This window comes from Labrus mixtus, chromosome 7, assembly GCF_963584025.1.
Source record: "Labrus mixtus chromosome 7, fLabMix1.1, whole genome shotgun sequence".
NCBI lineage: Eukaryota > Metazoa > Chordata > Actinopteri > Labriformes > Labridae > Labrus > Labrus mixtus.
In genome coordinates, this window is record NC_083618.1 from 4809400 (window position 1) to 4828321 (window position 18922).

General features: G+C 41.0%; 2 protein-coding genes across 5 annotated transcripts in view; both read right to left on the bottom strand.

Moving 5' to 3' along the window:
• The window catches only part of ptpra (protein tyrosine phosphatase receptor type A), a 29270-nt gene extending 24126 nt beyond the window's left edge, over positions 1–5144 (bottom strand). Inside the window, exon 1 of one of the 2 annotated variants that reach the window (XM_061042296.1) lies at positions 4712–5144. The gene's annotated coding sequence lies outside the window, so the exon portion shown is untranslated. The remainder of the gene's footprint in view (positions 1–4711) is intronic. The other variant, XM_061042295.1, reaches the window with a different exon arrangement.
• Positions 5145–6727: 1583 nt separating this feature from the next.
• Positions 6728–17547, bottom strand: idh3b (isocitrate dehydrogenase (NAD(+)) 3 non-catalytic subunit beta). Of its 3 annotated transcripts, none has more exons than XM_061042298.1 (11): positions 17435–17547; positions 13760–13933; positions 13434–13554; positions 13258–13318; positions 13042–13174; positions 12196–12329; positions 11979–12081; positions 11724–11870; positions 9988–10082; positions 9744–9804; positions 6728–7240 (listed from the first exon to the last, which is right to left on the bottom strand). In XM_061042298.1, the coding sequence occupies exons 1-11, from the start codon at positions 17474–17476 to the stop codon at positions 7163–7165; spliced, it is 1149 nt and encodes a 382-aa protein (XP_060898281.1). In that variant the 5' UTR covers positions 17477–17547; the 3' UTR covers positions 6728–7162. The 3 variants fall into 3 exon arrangements, 2 of the variants coding, with proteins under 2 accessions (XP_060898281.1, XP_060898280.1); XM_061042297.1 differs by having other exon boundaries at positions 6728–8852; XR_009673833.1 differs by lacking the exon at positions 6728–7240 and adding an exon at positions 8920–9445 and having other exon boundaries at positions 9646–9804.
• Between the last annotated feature and the right edge of the window lie 1375 nt (positions 17548–18922).

An 18922-nucleotide genomic window follows, 5' to 3' on the forward strand; every position in this document is an offset into this window, starting at 1 on the left:
GGTAGTCCTTTAATTAATACGGAGAACTCCCACTAAAGTCTGTGGTTCTCAAAGCAAGCCTTTTGCCTCGACCTCAGGTGAAATAAGTATCTTTTCTACCTGCCAAAACATGAAATAATGAATGACTGAAGACGAAGATTGACTTTTCAAAAAATGTAAGAACATAATAAAGCCTTTCAGCCTTAGCTTTTATAGTTTCAGCATCTTATTCCGTTTGTTATACGTTCTTTTTTAGATCCAGCTCATTACTACAAGAGCTTGAGGTCTCCTCTGTGTTTATTTTTATTTTCAAAACCAACAAATGTCATTAATTATTCATAGCAGCCATCCCTAAGGCGAGCAAGTGAGCTGGAAACCCAACAGACACGAACCCCTGCAGGCCAGGCGGACATGACACCAGAGGTGGTGGTCAAGGGGACTTTCGCCATTCATGCAGAGAAATGTTTCCCTCTGGCTTACTACGAGGCATCCTGCTCCTTGAGCCGCTGCAACGCCTGATAATGCTCGTCTGTCTGTCTCCATTCATGGCATATTAATACTGTTTCTATGTCTTAGGGGTGGGGGGGGGGGGTGTGTGTGTGTGTGTGTCTGGGGCAACAGAAATACTGTGAATGCTTCTCTTCATGGGAAGCTGCAGCAGGTCTAACCCGGGCCGCTAGGACTCTTGCTCTGCAACAGACCACAGATTATATGTCCCCAGTGCCACATACAACAGCCACAATCCTCTGGACTTCCCTTTCTGAGGGATACTACTCCCTGCCGGTGTGGTTTTTGTCCTTGTTGGCTTCATTCATAAGATGGTGAGTTGATGAAAAGACGAAGAGAAGCATGGGATTAGTATTCTGGCTAATCATACGGGAGAGAGTGACCGCCGTGTCTGTTATTAAGCCTGTAATGATGATTTGGTTCCACTGGGCTGAAAGGATCAAAAAAACTCACTTGTTTCAATGAGTGAAAGCGGTGAGTCCAGTGAAGCTCTGCACTGTTCTGCGTCTGCTTCGTTGTGGGGTTTCTCACAGAGCGTGCCAGGGCCCTCTCAAGCCTTCCCACATTGCACACAGAGAGGATGTGGAGGCGCAAAGCATGGCCTCCCCACAGAAGCCACTGTGACCTTGAAGCGTGTGTGGTGCGGGGGCCAAACGGCCAGCACATCGGCCAAAGTGAAACCAGAGTCACTATCACTTCTGCCTTTAAAAAAAAAACGTTAACACTGATTTTCACATCCAGTATGAAACTACAAGGCAGGGCAGCGAAGCTCAATACTTATTTTTTTTTTTTGGCAGCAATAAAAAATACTGCCTGTGGCACCAAATATCAACCACATTCAATCAGGTCGGGTGGTTTCCAGTCTTTTCAGCGTATATTCTGACTCAAACTTAACTTGGACATTTTAAGACTTGAAGTGCCGCTGAAGTTCAGGGCCTATTAAACACTGATGTTAACTTTCTTTTGTAAACCCGGAAACCAAAGGACCCAACAAAGAAGTCGTGGCAAAATGCTAATTCTCTGAAAAAAAAAAGGTGTATGAAGCATTTTCTTGCATGTCATTTTGTATACAGTACACTGAAGAAGACGATATTACCTCTTCAGATGTTTCTATGATTTCTTAATCTGCAAATTAATCAGACTCTAACTGATTTTAAATAACGTGAAAGTATCAGGTATAAGATCCTCAGAAAAATTGAAATACACGAGTTAAAACAGATAAAGCACAAATTTGTGCCTCAGTAGCGTTCTTGAGTAAACACTTTGTACATTCCTCCGTCAGGTTACATCAAACATTTGAATGACATCCAGCCCTGGATGAATGAAGGTTTCTCATATCTGAAGTGACCATCCTGCTTCCCTTGTCCCCTCCTTTTCCTCTCACAGATAAGGAAGTCATCTTCTGAGACTTCACAGCAGTCACGGCAGAGCTTCTCCTAACCCCCACTACTCCCAGTTTCATCATGATGCATTCAAATACTGCACTGCACAACCGTGCAAACATGTTCTTTGGACAACTTTTCCTGAGCAGTGAATTCTGAAAGATCTCGCTGGTGTGAAGGCCGATGCCAAGGACAAATATAAATATTTATAAAGTGAGGCTCTCGACTGGTTCTGAATCAAACCTAAATTTAACCTCCACTGTAGAGGCATTGTTTAAAGACGGACATCAAAGTTTCCTCTTGGAGGAAAACTTGAGAGCATGACAATAGTATAAGTACACCACAAAGAGTTTTTAATCATTCTTTCTGGTTTTCATTCATCTGAAGAAAGAAATATGAATTTAAAAAAGCAGTAAAAAGTTTTCACACTGACATAGCTGTCACCACTGCAAAAACATACTACCAGTTAAGTGATTTATTTAGCTTTAATCTGAGACCAGAAGCACAGCCTATATAATCCTTTATGTGAATGAGTCTTGAAAACCTGTAGTTAAAACAACCTCACCTCCCTCTTATCCACAACTCTAACACGTATTGCCATTATCCCCCCCCCCCCCCCCCCCCCCCGTGTCAAATGTCAAAGTGTGTAATGAATAAAATATATTATTAAACAGACTGCTAGCCAAATCCATCACAGTCGTTGTGAACCACAAACATCAAACAGCCCACATCAGGAGGGTGTAAAACAATCATTTATTTAACCGTTTGAGGGGATTACTTAATAGCCAACATCTGCAGAGGGACAGGAGATAGCTGGATGACTCTCAGGGTTATGATTTATGATTGGTTAGTCATCATCACACAGGTTCATTTCCTGTGTGTTGAAATCATTAGGGTTGAATGACATATCAAACATGTCAGAAACCAGGCTCCATAATGCCTCATAATCCTTTAAATGTAGTTGGTGTGGATCCTGTTAGAGCTCTTTCACACCAAAATGTGTCAGAACACAGATGGAAACAAAAATACACCTCCTGCCCCACCTCCAGAGATAACTCCTCACATTGTGTCAGCACAATGCAATTGTGACATTTCACAATGCGGACGGTAAGTTCAAAGATTCTCCCGTCGAAAAACTTCAAGCAAAGTTCCCTCAAGGCGATTTCATGCTACACTTTATGTTGTATTTTTAGAAACTAGGCCAGTGATGAAAAGTGTGGTGTGAGGATCATTCATCTCCTTTACGGAAATGCTCCCAGCACAGAAATAACTTCTTTTTTTTTTTTTCTCAAAATAGGTAGGAGAAGATATGGACAGAATGATAACAGCTCTGCATTTTCCCTCCTCACTCGGTCTGACTTTTCCTGAGGCGGGCCGACTTTGACAAACGAGAGAATCTTGAGCAGCGTGATAGGAAAGGGAAAGACGTGTCCAGGCCTGACGAGTGCAGGTCAAGGTAGGCATGCTGAAGCGCTGAGAGAGGAGTCAACATGCTAGAGATGTTACAATACCAGTATTCCCATTCCAAAACCAATACCTAGACATGAGTATGAGCGGATACTCAGCATCCTTCCAAATAACAAACGGGATTGCAAAACACATCGGTGGAAAAACACAGACTGCTGACATTTTGCTAGCTTTGACAAACCTTACACTCTCAGATAGAAAAGCACTGTTGTTGTTTGATACCATCAAAGCTGATCTACCTAAAAAAATGTTTTTTTTGGAGAGCTCATATATAATAGTATAAGACTGGTGCATTGGGTGGTATGCTATAGCGATAACCAATAGGCCTACCTTTAGCACTTGGATGTTCCTGAGGCGATGTTGTACAGAGACTTAAGGTATAGTTGATTTCAGCTTCCAGCAGCCCAGCTGTGCCTGGCTTCCTTAACCTGCATGATTCTTTTCTCTTTCTTTTACACAATGGTAGCAACAATTGCATTCCTGGATGTTCCTTAGTCTGATCGTCAACATTTCCAGTGACAAACAACCCATCAAATAAATACTTTTATGTCCTAATGAGCTGAGAAATCATTATTACTTCAAGTGACAGAAAAGTAATGCATTAAAAGAACTTGAACACCCACAACACTGAGATGGTATGCTCGGTTACACCCACAAAGAGAGGAGAATATTAATCATTACAGAAAACTTTGGGAGAGGTTGTGTGGGGGGGGGGGGGGGGGGGGGGGGGGGGGGGGGCACACTCCGGAGTCTCCATGTCAGAGAGCAGAAACACAAAGCAGCCGCTGTGATTTGACAGACCCAACATGTTAATGTTAGGGCGACCTAATTCCTGTTGTGGGTCCCCCCCCCCCCCCCCTCCTACCCACCCACCGACCCAGCCAGCCCCCCACCCTCCCCGAACGTGTAATAACAAAGCGATGATCAATAAAGTGTACTTTCCAGTGAGCCAGCACAGACCTAGACCCTCTTTGTTCCACTGCCAGCAGAACAGCATCCGTGTTGGCACAACACACCGACATACAAGCTCGGACTTCTAAAAATGTTGCCACACTCATCTTCAAGCCCCCTTTTTTTTTTCTTCAGAGCCCCCTTTTGCCAAAATATCCCTCCCTGCCTCCGAGCGACTTCTTGCATGTTTCGGCGTTACGGAGAGGTTTCTAACTATCAAACACGACCCTGGTTGTTGCATCAGCATTTGTTTAAACTCCGCAGGTAACATTTGATGTACCCTGTGTTAAGACTAAACGGTGGTGGGGGGGAAAGTGCTTGTTTGTGGGTGTCACACTGTTACAGCCAGAGGAAACATGCTGCTACAGCGACATTGTAACAAGTGGGATTTTGGGGCTTTGCGCAACAAAAACAAGAAAACTCACCACAACTCCTGTAGGGCCCAGAGGAAAGGTGGGGAAACAGCCAAGAAGGAATCTGTGCTCTCTTTCTCTTCCACGTTTTTTTTTCTCAACCCCGGCCCCTGTCTCCACACCCCACGAACAGAGAGTGAGAGCGGGGTGGGGGGGTGGGGGGGGGGGACCTGGGTGATAGCAGAGGAGGGAAGCACGATCTGGGACACACTGCCAACACTTCGCAGTCAGTTTTCCTGCCGAACCCAGGGAAGAACGGCAGCCCACAAAGAATCCTCACTTCGACCAAACGTATCGGCCCTCCCGAGAGTACTTTCTTCGCCTTCCTGGGTGCTATATCCCACGGTTTATCCGCTGTATCCGGGCGCGTCGGCTGACGACTCTAGTCCGCCATGTTGTGTGTCTGCATAGGAAGAATGGGAAGCGAATAGCAAATTCCCAGGCCAGGCCCAGTCTCTTCCCCCATTATGTTTCTCCATGGGCCGCAGCGACACCTACTGGCCCAACTGGACTTTGCAATGTTCAAGACAGCTTCGAGGCTACAGTCACCGCAGCCGACTGAGGAGGTCAGAGGAGCACAAGACACACAAGCTTATACCATAAAAATCATTAGAACAGGTTTAGAAATGTGGACAAAATGGAAAAAATAAAGAATCACCTGAAGTGTCAGAATGTAACCAAACCAATATTGTAAGTTATAGGCATATCCTGTAGTCATATTTCAATGAACAGAGTTGTAGGCTATATCTTGCCTATTCAAACATATTTAATTGGGGTTATTTTCAGTTTTTTTTTTTTTTTTTAGATTTGTTATTATCCTATAACTAAAGTCAATACTGGGCTAAAGGATCATTTAGGAGTTTTACGTTTTAGGCTTCTTCCAAGATATTGCAATAGCAGCTATGCAACATCTAATATTACATTTAATAAAACTAAATTAGGCCTTAATATTGCTCCATTCATAACAGTTTTAAGCTTTGCTCCACAAAGTAGCAGCATACTAAAAAATCCATTCAGTTAGGCCTATAGGCCTCAATTTTAATCTTAAGGCCACTTTATTTCAACAACTTTCACAGAAAACGATTCACAATTGTATCCCAATCCATGTTCAGAAAGGTGAATGGAGAAGGATAAATCTGATTTTGCCTGCCCCTCACTTAAAGAGAAAAAAGAGAAATCTAGATGGTCTGTCCATTTACAATCACTTGGCAACCAACACCTCAGCAACATTAAAACAATCTGACTATTCAGTCTTTGACTTCACTTCCACAACAATAAAGAAGAAACAACACACTAGCTTCCAAAATCATAGTCTAACAATTCTCTCCTTGTTCATTTTCTTTAACTGGAATATAAGTACGCAGCTCTTCGAATAATGATTTAAAGTATTTCACAGATTGATTCCAACAACGGAAATACATGTGTTTTTAAGTTGTACTGATGCTTAAAATTAAAATGTCTCCTATGTATTTCATAGGTTCTTCAAAACAATCAGACCAAACACTCAGATAGCCTTGTATGTTCTTTATCATTTGCCATTTACCCCTCAGTGTTTTATTATTGTAAACAAAGAACTTAAAAGTTATGGTCTGTAAGAAATTTGAATTGGGTTTTTGAATTTTATAACATGTTCTTGTAATGCTTGTAACAATTTTCTGACACATTATGTTCATTCGTTAGACGATGATAAAAAAAAAACAATCATCAGTCCCAGCCTTTCTTAGCACTTCCCTTCAGTGAGAGACCAGTACAGACATTATTGATTTGTACAGCCTCTTCTTCCTCACGGTTCTGCATGTGTATCCAATCATATGCCAGCATGCCCAAAGTGATTTCATCATGTCTGACACAGCCAGACAGTCTCCTTTTCATTTTTATGGGGTCTCCAGTCCACCCGATGAGCTATGTTTGGAGACGGAGGCCTTGCTGTGAGGTGATGCCTGCTGGCTGAGCAGACAGAGATATAGAGCACACTGAATCCCACATCAGTCGTCTATTTACATTCACGCAAAAATGTGTCACAAAAGATGTCGTAACTCATTTATTATTTCTCTCTCATCATAAATGAAGAAACAATGAAAAGGGAAATTGGAAGTTAATAAATAATATGAACGTGTACATACATCATGATTTGACAGCTGGTTAATGTCCAGACATTAAACCATTAAGTAGGAATTACAAGATCTTGCCACAGAGAAGAAAATGAATTAAATATTTTTCAACCGATTATAAGACTTTGCATGTTCAATCCACAATTTCTGATCACTCATCACATTATGCTAATTGGATATGTTGGAAGTGTAAACCAAAGTATGTGGAAATCCTAGCTGTGCATTGATCTACAGTAAGGTTTGAAAACATTGCAGCTGAAATATTCTGTGTGCATACAATCAGTTAACAGGAGGTAAATTAAAAAGCATGTGTGCGTCTCGGCAGCAGCTGACAGATTTGCACATACAGAGCTCATGCGTGCAGGTTAGCGATGACGGCCTGGGTGAACTCGTCGCTTGTGGCATAGCCCCCGAGGTCTCCTGTGCGCACCTGTTGCAAACATAAAGGCAGTTTGTCACTGTACTCACAGCTGCAGCAACACATGTCCACATACAGTGTGATGGCCTGCATGTTAGAGAGCCTTTGGAAACCACATTTAGAGAGGACACTAATAGTGGGATCAGTCGTGTACTGGAACAAATCAGCAGTTTCATTTCATACACTATGTTCACTTCTTTATTTTCCCATCATTTATTTAAAGCATTTCTGGAGAGTGATACCAATCAAATAAGGTACGTCTACAAACCAGATACAGTTTAAATGTCATAAAAGACTGTTAGTGTTGACAGCATGATCGAACGCACTGCTTTTGTCCCACTTGTCTCTTATCTAAAAACCAAGTAAACATCAGAGAAACATCATACAAAGACCAACACTGACTGTCAAAATAAGACTAAAAGTTATTGAGTTCATTTAACACTCACCGCAGGAAAAGCTACAATATTCTCATGAACATTTGAAAAATGTAATTTTCATCAAAGATCAAAACAGAGTGCAGTTACTAATATATTACGACATACTTTAATTATGATAATCAACTGACTTGTGAAGTCTCTGAAACTGGGGCAGAGTGATACAAAAAGCATGAAGAATGAAGCGATGAGATAAAGCTGTTTGACGTCCTCCAGCTCAGCGGGACAAACGGCATCGTACTGAAGATAAAAATGTTGACTGTACCAAGTTCATTTGTTGTCATTAGATTAAAACTAAACACATAATCCATAGTGTAACAACAGTTTCCCCTGGTGTAGAGCAGCTACTATAGCTTGTATTTTTTTTTAGTAAGAACACCTTAATGTGTTCTCAGAGCCCTTCTCTGAAAGTTTTTATTTTTGGTTTTGCTGGTGGATGTTTCTTTGGCAGTTTTATTTAGCAGAGATCTTGGTGTTGAAATATTAACAGCGTTCTTAATATCCGAGCAGGAAACATGATTTTTGCATTAGGATGGGTTTGTCTGCGCCATTCGGTAACTTTTAGCCGAGTTTAAAGCACTGCAAACAGCATGCACAGTTTGATTTATTAGACTATCAGAAAAAGAAACCAAAAATTGGGGGGTTGGTGGTAAAGTGTTGATAAAGGCATTCTGGTGAGTTTCTGGCAATGTGTCGTAGCTGAGAGGTGACCTGTATGGCTAACTTGGCTGTAACACAAATGAATACACAAGCACAGGGGAATGAAAATAGGTGTGTAATGACTGATGAGTTGATCAGCCTCATAAAACTAAAAACGTGGAACGATGCAAAGAATTGTAGAGTCAAAATGAAGAAAGACAATGTGAAATGTTCTGGAGAGGACTAACTAAAGCACAAGGCACAGTTGATTCCCTGGATGGATCATAACATCTAGTATAGGCCTTAAACATTTCAGGATGCAGCAGGTTTTTCAAAACTGTGAAACACTTTGATTTGGCAGAGTGATGGCAGGGCGAGTCTTAACATGCGCCCTGTTCATGTTGAGAACAACGTCCACATGTAAGAAAATGTAAGTAAGGACAGAGAAGAAAAAAAACGTCTTAGCGAACAGGTCGGTGGCGCAGGTTTTCCACAACAGCCTGCACAAAGTCGCCAGTGGTACAATAACCGCCGAGGTCTCGTGTCCGGACCTGGGATGTGAAGACAGATTCATACAGACATACGGGGGGGAAAGAAAACACACACACACACACACACAGGATAATGGGGTACAAGGAGAGGAGGAAATTAAAGGATAGGGAAGAGGGAAAGGAAGGGCACTTCAGACATCATGCAGGCAAACAACATTTAAAAGTTCCTAGATGCCTTTAAAAGGTCACCCACTTTACAAGAACAGGCTTTTTTTGGTCATTTTAAAACTGAGCTGCCTGTGCTTTTTAGCTGAGGGAATACGATCGACCGACTTCATGCTGATGTTTCTGTCAGTGTGTGTTAGTATCAACATGGTGCAGGTGCAAAAGACAGTTAACCCAAGCATTAAATAATAAAAAAACAACAACATGTTTCCTTGTTAGCGTGTACATTATTTTGCATTATTACCAAATTATAAGAACTTTGAAGAGAAAGAGAAATGAACAATTTAAGCCTATGAACCAAGCATGACAATCTCTAACTGAGTAATCAAAGGCTCTCTAACATACTGAAGTACAGTTTACAGGTTGGGAGATAGGTAGCATTTGTGGGTCAAAAACTGCTTTCATTACATTTGGTGTTGGTGACATTGCTGGTATCTGAAAAATGTATGTGGAAAAAATCTCTTAAGATAGCTGTTACATGTCGTATAACTTATAGTGTGCCTGCAGCATTTTGATGCCACATCTGTGACATCACAGTTACTGACCCACAAATGTGATGAACAGCAGGTTACATTTGAAACACAAGCTGACATGAGTAGTGTTTACATCATAGTTTCCTTTTTATTACATAAAGATCAATCCTTCTGTTTTGGTGTTAATACGGTTAGTGTTTCTATCATGTCAGGTGCCTCTCATAACAGAACAGATTGAACAAACACTTCTTACCTTGCCCTGTTTGATGACCCTCTTGACAGCATCTGACACCATCTGAGAGTGATATTCCAGGCTGCAACACAACACAACAACAATCAAGAGGTGGACTGAGCAGCCTGGCACATATGACCACATCCAGACAGACAGACAGACACTTGAGGATGTTTTCTAAGACTAGGTGTGTGTTTGTGTTGGACCATGGCAGAGGATGCAAGATGTGAAATGCAGTGTACTTCCGAGTGTGTGGCTCACTCACTTTAGGTGCCTGAGCATGTTAGCAGCACTGAGCAGCATGGCTGTGGGATTTGCTATGTTCCTTCCAACAGCTTGTGCAAAGGGATGACGTGCACCCTGAGGGACAAAAGAGACAGGGGGTTAAAAAAGGACACAGACCACAGGAGAGTTAAGTATACAACAGTTATATAATGCTCATACCTAGTGCATTTTGTATTGTACACAAACATTTAGGCTGTGTCCAAAATCACACACTGCTCACTAAAAAATGCCCTATACTGTATACATCGCCTTTATGTAGTGGTGTCTGATTTTTTTACGAGCATTATCTTGCCCTATATAGTGGACTAATTGTATCCCACAATGCATTGTGAAAAGTAGTGTACAACCAAGCGGCAACCTCTATAGTTGATAATCGAGGCCAATATGGAAGTGTCCACTTGAGGCTGGCTGCAGACGCCCCAGAAGTCATAAACAAAGCCTGTCTGTTTTTACACTTAAAAATGTTTGCAGCCTGGTTCAAAAAAACTAAATTGGTCTGAATCACGTCTTTATCAGTACACACTGTACAGGGGCTGAATATTTGTATTCAGCCCCTGTACAGTGTATCCGTTATCCGTTTTGATTGATAAAGGATGAGAGTTATTGATAATAAGGCTGACCTGACTGACAGGCGGGCGCGGTGTAGCCATTTGTCAGGAGCTCCAGCTCTCAGCCTGTCGTTAGATTGACTGAAAGTAAGGTCGAGTCAGCATTTTTTTCAGCATGGCAACCGCCTTAGACGGGCCTCCAAAGCCCCCACCAGTAACCAATGGTTGACGTCGATTAGGCTTTGTCCACGTGTATTTACAGTCTATTTGTATAACTGATGGCCACTAACCAAGCAATATGTACCATCATGCATTGCAGTGCAAATTTAAGTAAATCCACGGCAGACACATGAGAAGAGTGCGACTAGCGTGAACACTGAAACATAAAAGTTAATATGTGTAAGCTTTTTGTAACAAATTATATCAGTTATTTTTGTAAGAGTTGAGGATTGTTGAGCACATATAAATGAGTTGTTGTGTGCAAACATGTTTCATTACTTTAAGATTAAGATTTACTTTATTGATCCCGCAAGGGGAAATTTCTGTTTTTACACTCTGTAAGTCATGAACACACACATAGGCTGAAATACACACACATGCACAAACAGGATCCTATGGACATGCACTAATGGAGAGATGTCAGAGTGAAGGGGCTGCCCACAGCGAGCGCTCCTGAGCTGATGGTGGGGAGGGGGTTCAGTGCCTTGCTCAAGGGCACCTCGGCAGTGCTCAGGAGGTGATCTGGCACCTCTCCAGCTACCAGACCAACTTCAATATTTGGTCTGCACCGGGACTTGAACCGGCGACCCTCCCAACCCAAGTCCCTACAGACTGAGCTGCTGCCGCCCCACTTGCTTATACAGTGCTTGATAATTGAATGTATTTCATTGTTTTTTTTGACTCAGTATTATATCAGTTCTCACTGTAATTCATGCTGTTATTTTTTTGGACCTCGGCCAGCGTTACTGCACATTTTAGTTCTGTGACAGCAATGACGTCTTAATAGGTGACCAACGAGATGACTAGTATTGCACAGATTTATTTTATTTTTTTAATTATGAGTTCACTAAAAGGTCCACCAGAGACAACTTTATAGAGAGTATGGAAAGAGAGTGTGATTTCAGACACAACCTTAGTGTCTAAGGTTGAATATAAAAAGAGAACTTACTGTCTCAAACACAGCGTACTCTGCACTGTAGCTCTCCCCAGGAACAACCCCGGCTCCTCCAACGAGCCCTGCTGCCAGGTTATCAATAATGTTACCGTAGAGGTTGGGCATCACCAGCACATCAAACTGGTACGGGTTCTGGACCAGCTACAAACAATAACAAATAATATTGAAACATTTACACTAGAAATGATAATTAAATCATGATCAGTGAATCATTTATTGACTGAATTAAGTGTGAGGCTGTGTATGTACCTGCATGCAACAGTTATCAATGATTATGTTCTCATATTTGATTTTGGGGTAAAGTTCCGCAATCTCCGCACAGCTTTGGAGAAACAGGCCATCAGCTAATTTCCTGTGAAAAGACCAAACTGTAATGCAAGTCATGACCCAAAGAAACACCTTTGTAAAAACTAAGGGAACGTTTTGATTTCAAGATATATAGAGGGAGATTTTTCTGTGTACTTACATGATGTTGGCCTTGTGAACAGCGGTGACCTTGTTTCGACCCTTTTTGGTGGCGTAATCGAAGGCGAACTTTGCGATACGGCGTGACTTCTCTCTAGTGATGATCTTCAAACATTCGATCACACCAGTCACGCTCTAAATAGCAAGAAGAGAAAGCGTATAAAACATATTACACCCTGAGCAGAGCAGAAGCCACTTTCATTTGTTGTTTTTAAGGGCCAACTCACATCAAGCAATCCGTACCGTGCCTAAGCAGCCTTAACCCCCTTAAGTCCAGTTCGTTTGACTAATGTGAACATTTCCTAGACCTGTCACGCTCGGAAGAGGTGTGCTTCTATATCCATATCAAGACATTTGCAGAGTGTTATGGATGTAAATGACTCAAAATAAGCCAAAAAGTCAGCTTTCATGTTCTCTGTTGTTCTCCGATATGCGGACGCGGACTCAACAGCACGTCCCTTTGTTTATTTTTATTTTTATTTTCGAGTCCGCCTGTCACATAAAGTATGACACTTCATAATTACGTAATGTCATTCATGTGTTGTATTCCAACTTTATGTACAAGAGGCTCAGGCCCGGTTAGTCCTGGAGCAGTGTGAGTGCAGGCCAGCAGGGGATTGGGGAGGGGGGACAATTCTTCTTCAGCACAGAACGGGACAACTTTGCTTAGTATGAGGGCGCCCAAAGTTGACTCATCTTTATTTTTTAATGCCACAAAAGGAGTGCAAGGAGCAACAAAAACAGGAAAACTCCCTATTTTAATAAGAAAAGTTCGACATGTAAACAAAAAAAACAACAATTATTTCCCTGTCATACCATGACTCCAGTGAGGAGGAGTTTTGTTTACCTCGTGCTCCAGGGAGCTGTACTCCCCCTCCGTCTGTTCGCGGATGATCACCAGGTCCAGGTTGTTATGGCGGGTGCTGTACCCTGGCAGGCTGTTCACATGAACCACATTAGCAAACAGGTCCAGTTTACGCCTAGAGAATTAAAAAGGAAGTTGGAGTTATGTAAATAAATAACTGAAAGAAACTCAATTCATCAAGTCGCACACTGGTTGTACCTCAGTCTCATCTCATATGAAGCCAGCTCCCCTTTGAACTCCATGGGTGTGTGGATCTTTCCTGGGTAAACAAAGAGGGATGAACAAGTTATCGTCCATTCTCTGTCACGTCTTTCTTGTACTTTTGTTAGCTGTAATCGCGGATGTACCATGAGGAAAAGAATAAGTCAAGCTACCTTTCATAGCCACTTTGTTGGTCTTCATAGAGGTCAACACTTGCTCCAGCTTCTCCTCACTAGCCATATTCTGTACCTCGCTCAGGTGAAACTCCTCGAATTCAACTGGAACATCTCCTGCCTAAAGAGACAAGAGGAAGTTAACGTTAAGATCAGATCAAAGAACACTCCATCAGCATCAGCATCTGCATATGTACAGACCGAGCCTTAAGTGAACCAACACAGAGACATAAAAGGAAATAATTATATTAGTCAAAAGAATAATACTGCTCTCATATCTTCACAAAAAGCTTCACAGATGGTTTCTTCGTCAGTGTAAAATGTACCTTAAACACATCCTTGACAGCAGTCATGAGCTCAGGTCCCACTCCATCTCCCGGCACCATCGTGACCTTGAAGGTAGCATCGGCGCGGGCCGGTGGGGCCTCTGGGCCACAGAGACCAGCAGTCACACTCAGTGGTCGAGAGGCCAGCTGCTGCCACCGAGGGCTGCTGAGGCCCTGAGATGGGAAAGAAGACACAATCACTACATGGTTTTAAGGTATTCAGTAGATCCTTCAAAATCTAAGATCATAAAATGTGTAAAATAAAGTTGGATTTTACTTAAGAGGTCCTAAATTTTAGACAGCACTCTGACTGAGACATGTGTGGTGTACTTGATTAAAACTACACTGTCTCGTTAGCGTATGATTTTTATATTTTTAAGATTTGGGGGTGGAGTTATGCCTCTATTGTACTGACAGGACAGTGGATAGTGTCGGATATCAGGGAGAGAGAGAGGGGAATGACAAGGGGGAACCCAGGCAGCCTGCTTTGAGGGCTACAGCCTCTGTATATGGAGCGCACAAACTAGCTGCTAGGTCACCAGCGCCTGGCATTCTATGGTTTTTTTAAATAATGTTTTGTGGATTTGCTCATTCACGTGATAATTTACAGCATCCTGGCAGCATTTACAGCAGCGTATTGTGTACGCCTTCACAAACCACAAACAAAAAAAAATCAAAGGAAAAACTAAATTTCCCTTCAAGATGAGTATACAGAAAATGTTTGTCAGGGGCAAGCAATGATTATGAAGCGTCTTGCAAAGTTTTATTAAATCAGGACAATGGGAATTGAAGCCGCTGAGTTCTACATGAAATCCAAAAAGCACAGATGCTGAGCAGAGCAAAAATGGCATCAATTTTTCTATGTTTGGATCTTAAAAAGGCTTAAAGAGCCCACATTATGCCCTTTTTGGGGTTCGTATATTTAATCTATGTACCTACTTTTGTACGTTCACAATAGCTAAAGTCCAAAAAAAGTGTCTGTTTTCATGTACTGCTCCTCCTTGCTCCCTCTACGCTCTGAGTCCGTCAGCTACGCTCTGCTGAGCCCCCACTGTTAGACCCCACGTGGGCCAAGTCTGCTCTGATTGGTCTGCCGATCCGCTCTGTCGTTATTGGTCAGCTGCTCAGCACGCGTCTCGGAAATTTCAACATGAGCTGCAGGGCTTGCCACAACGAGCCAATGGGCTTAGATCAGTGATCTCACACTGACAATGACGTCAGACTGACAAAGGGGGGGCTAGAACCGAGCGTTACATGCAGCTAATGCTGCAGCTAACAGGAGGACGTAGGAGAAGCCGCGATTCCGCAGACTTGGAATTTTTGCAAATAGATGTGCCTAAATATGCACAGGACACTTGGAAAACACATTAAAGAGCATATAAAACCAGAAAAAGCTGAATATGGGACCTTTATATTTGATTTCTTAAAAGTGTGAAGTAACCCATTAGATAACATGAACATGTCTACTGTCATTATCCCAGTGGTTGTGTCTTTAACATATCTGGGTAATGCTGTATGCTGATAACCTTCAGCTGATTTGTTTTTTTTGGCCCTGAAAACAAATCAACTGAGTCTAACTTTGTTTTTTCCATCTTTCATTTCATAGAAAATCAGATGTAACCTTAGCAATTTTTACGGGGGATTATTTGCTATGCAGAAATCTAATTGGCAAACATCTTTTATTGTAGATTATTGTTTGAGTTGACGTTCAACAAGTGCTTGATCTAAACCCTTCAGTGTAATGATTTTCTAGAAACGAGTTTACAGTAAATTCATTAAAAAATGTTATGGGTTGAATTTTGACTTTTGCTTCAGGATTTGTTTTCTTTCCATTGTATTCCTCAAAGATCTCTTGGCCATTTAGATTTACCTTGACGAGTTCATATGAGAACTATTGTTAAAGACAAAATTACAATTCAACCAGCACTATCATATGAACATGTTTCATTTTTGGCAATACTGGATTGTGTCAGCTTTTTTGGACCAGTAACAGTTTACTTCATGATTTCAAATCATAACATCTATGGATATCATAATCAAAATTATTATATCTCATATATTGTGATAACTTATTCATATAACCCAACAAAGATGCTCTTTAGTGTAGATCATATGAGGCACACAGAGATGGTTATTTATGTAGATAAGACATATTACAAGAGGATCCTGAATGATCCATTTAAGATAAAAAATGAAAAGATTTTCTAAGCAACCATGCCTTTTGAGAGCCCACACTATCACATGATATCAATTTCATTTCATATTTAATTTATTTGCTAATTTCAGTGTATGGTTTCAACACAATAATACACAACCAAAAAATATTTTCTCATAATGCTGAAACACTGTTCATGAGCAAACAGGAGCAGGAAGAAGAACACTTATAATACCTGCCCCCTTTCCTAATAACACAAGATACTGTTTAACAGAATAAGATGGCTAACCTGTTGTTTTCTCTTTCTTTCACAAAACAAAAAATAAATCAACAATATAGAAACAATCAAATACAATCAGTTAGATTAACTCAATACATTCATCATTTCCCAGAACCTTTTCTTCATACATTCTTTTAAATTGAATGATACTTGAGCAGCATTTTAAATGATTATCGAGAGAATTCCATAATTTAACTCCATTTACTGAGATACACATTTGTTTTAATGTAGTGCGTGCAAATGGACTTTTAAAATTAAATCTCCGTCTATGATCCTCCTCATTAGATGTAAACACAAACAACTTCTGTACATGTTCGGGTAAGGATCTATTTCTAGCTTTAAACATGACTAATAATCAATGAGGTTGTATATAAAAACTCTATTAGATGACCTATAGAAAGAAATGTGTGCTTGGTATTGTTACAAATCTGTGTCATCACATAGATTGTACAGTAGAGCTCCATTCAAAAACTTCATTTACAAAACCCAAAGCAAAATACACGGGAACCCTATTTACTAGTTAACAAAGTCTATTAAAGTTTACAGCCGCCTTCTGAGTAGAATCAATTCATAATCTTATACACAGGGTTAATTTAATTCCATTTCCAACTATTTATTTTACATTAATGGTAGTTCTGTTGGACTCATAAACCCCACATCGCTCTCCTCTTGACACCAGTTTGAGGGTTAAAAACCTGGTGAAGTGAGGAAGTTTGAGATAACTGACAGCTGCAACAAAGTTTTCTTATCACAAGCATGCAGGGAAATTAAATGCAAACAGACTTGTGGGTTTTTTTCAGGACAGTTAGCTTGTGGTTACCCCCCGGTAAGACATCCTTGACTTACTGTTGTCAAATGAATGGACGTCTCTCTAAGGACAGACGAGGTTAAATGTCAGGGTTAGGCTGGATAGCTACTTTAGCTCACTGTCTCCTTACAGTCTATGATTGTCTTACATTAACACACAGTTTCTTAACAATGCTATTGACTAGTATTTTACTGACAACCGAGGTTTTAACGAGTGACAAAGCAGGTGGGGTCACAGAAACCATGTGAAAGCGACAGAGCTACATCCATGAGCTACATTACAGTGATGACTCTACTCTGATGACACAAACCAGCGAGCCTGACTACTACAATGTTGTTAACGTGTTAGCAGGAGTTTAACCAAACACAATGTCAACCACAGACAGCCGTTCCGTGTACAAAATAAGCTCGTTAATAGCATCTATGAACTCACCTTGACCAATGTTACCAAGCTTCCTCTCAAGGCGGCCGCCATCGTTTACGGGCATGCAGCGACTGAGCTTCTTCTTCTTCTTCTGCGGGGTTTCAGTGGTATGGGTGTAGCGCCCTCTACAGGACAATAGAGGAAGAAGAATAACTTTGAGAAAGTCTTCACAGTCCTTGGAGAAAGTGCTCCCATGTAAAGGCTTGATCACGTTCATTTCAAATCAAGTCTGAAGCATGACACTTCGTTATACCATTAATTTAAAAACAAATCAGAGCTCTGAGACAAGGAAAGGTAGAGGCTGGTAGAAAAGCACAGACAAGGGACTAGCCTACTTGCTTGCATGCCATAGGGCCTATTATACGTACATCAGAAAGGATTTTCTCTTTGGATGATTCAAACATAAACCTGCAAAATAAAAATGTATTAATCAATCATCTCATTTTCTGTCTATAATTTGACCTTGAGACCGCCATAACACTTTCCATCACTTCCCTCAACAACACACAGGCAACAAACAAAAAATAGAGCCTATGTTATGTTGGACATTTTCTTTAAAAAAAAAAAGTAAAAGCAAGCAAAATATCAAACAATATTGTTAAAGCCTTTTTAAGCGTATCTCTTTAGATTATAGGTTTTGAGATAAGCCCAGTGGGTTTCTAGCTCATGCACCTGCACATGTGATTTTTCTCTTCATTTTCTTTCAGAGGAATAGTAGTAGCCTAGTCTTTAAACCAGAGAGCTGGGAGGGAAACAGTGGTAAGTAGCACAATGATGTTGCAGCTAACAAACTTCTTAGGTTATCATCTTCGCTTCACTTTGAATGATTCAGGTGAGCCAGACATGGCCCCTGGAACATGTCGGATATGTAATGTGTCAGAGATGTTGTTGAACTGAGCTCAGGGGGTCCAAAAATGTTACCCAATGTGTTTATTTTAATGTGTAACTGCTTAGAAAGCTAATTTTCAGACTTACTAATACTACTTTCTCAAATAAATCTACACTCATGCTTTCACATTGACATTGTGTTTTCTATAAATGTTTTAATATAACATTTAGGCTACTGTTGCAGAAAACCACCTTCTGAAATTATGGTAAATGTGTCAGGGGATTCCCAATCCTATTTTAAGGTGAGTGACACTGACAGTGCATAGACTGACTCACTGGATGACATTAGATTTTAAAATGACCTCCTCTTAACAGTTTACTACTGTTGTTCAAAGCCCTTTACCTTCTCATTTAACTTATCCGGCATTTAATTTGGTTATTTGGCATAATGTCTCAGCAAAAGATGCTCATCGAGCCCAATTTTGTTATTTAAGTTATGTCCTGAATTTGACCTTTCAGGCAAAGCCTCTAGGGCTTTTTGTTTAAATCGTCCCTTGCTAATTTGTCCATCTCAAACTTTCAATACACTTGAGGCATAATTTTTAAGTCCCTGGATATCTGGCACATACTTGAGTTAAACCGTGGATGTAACGTGAACGGAGCCAAATA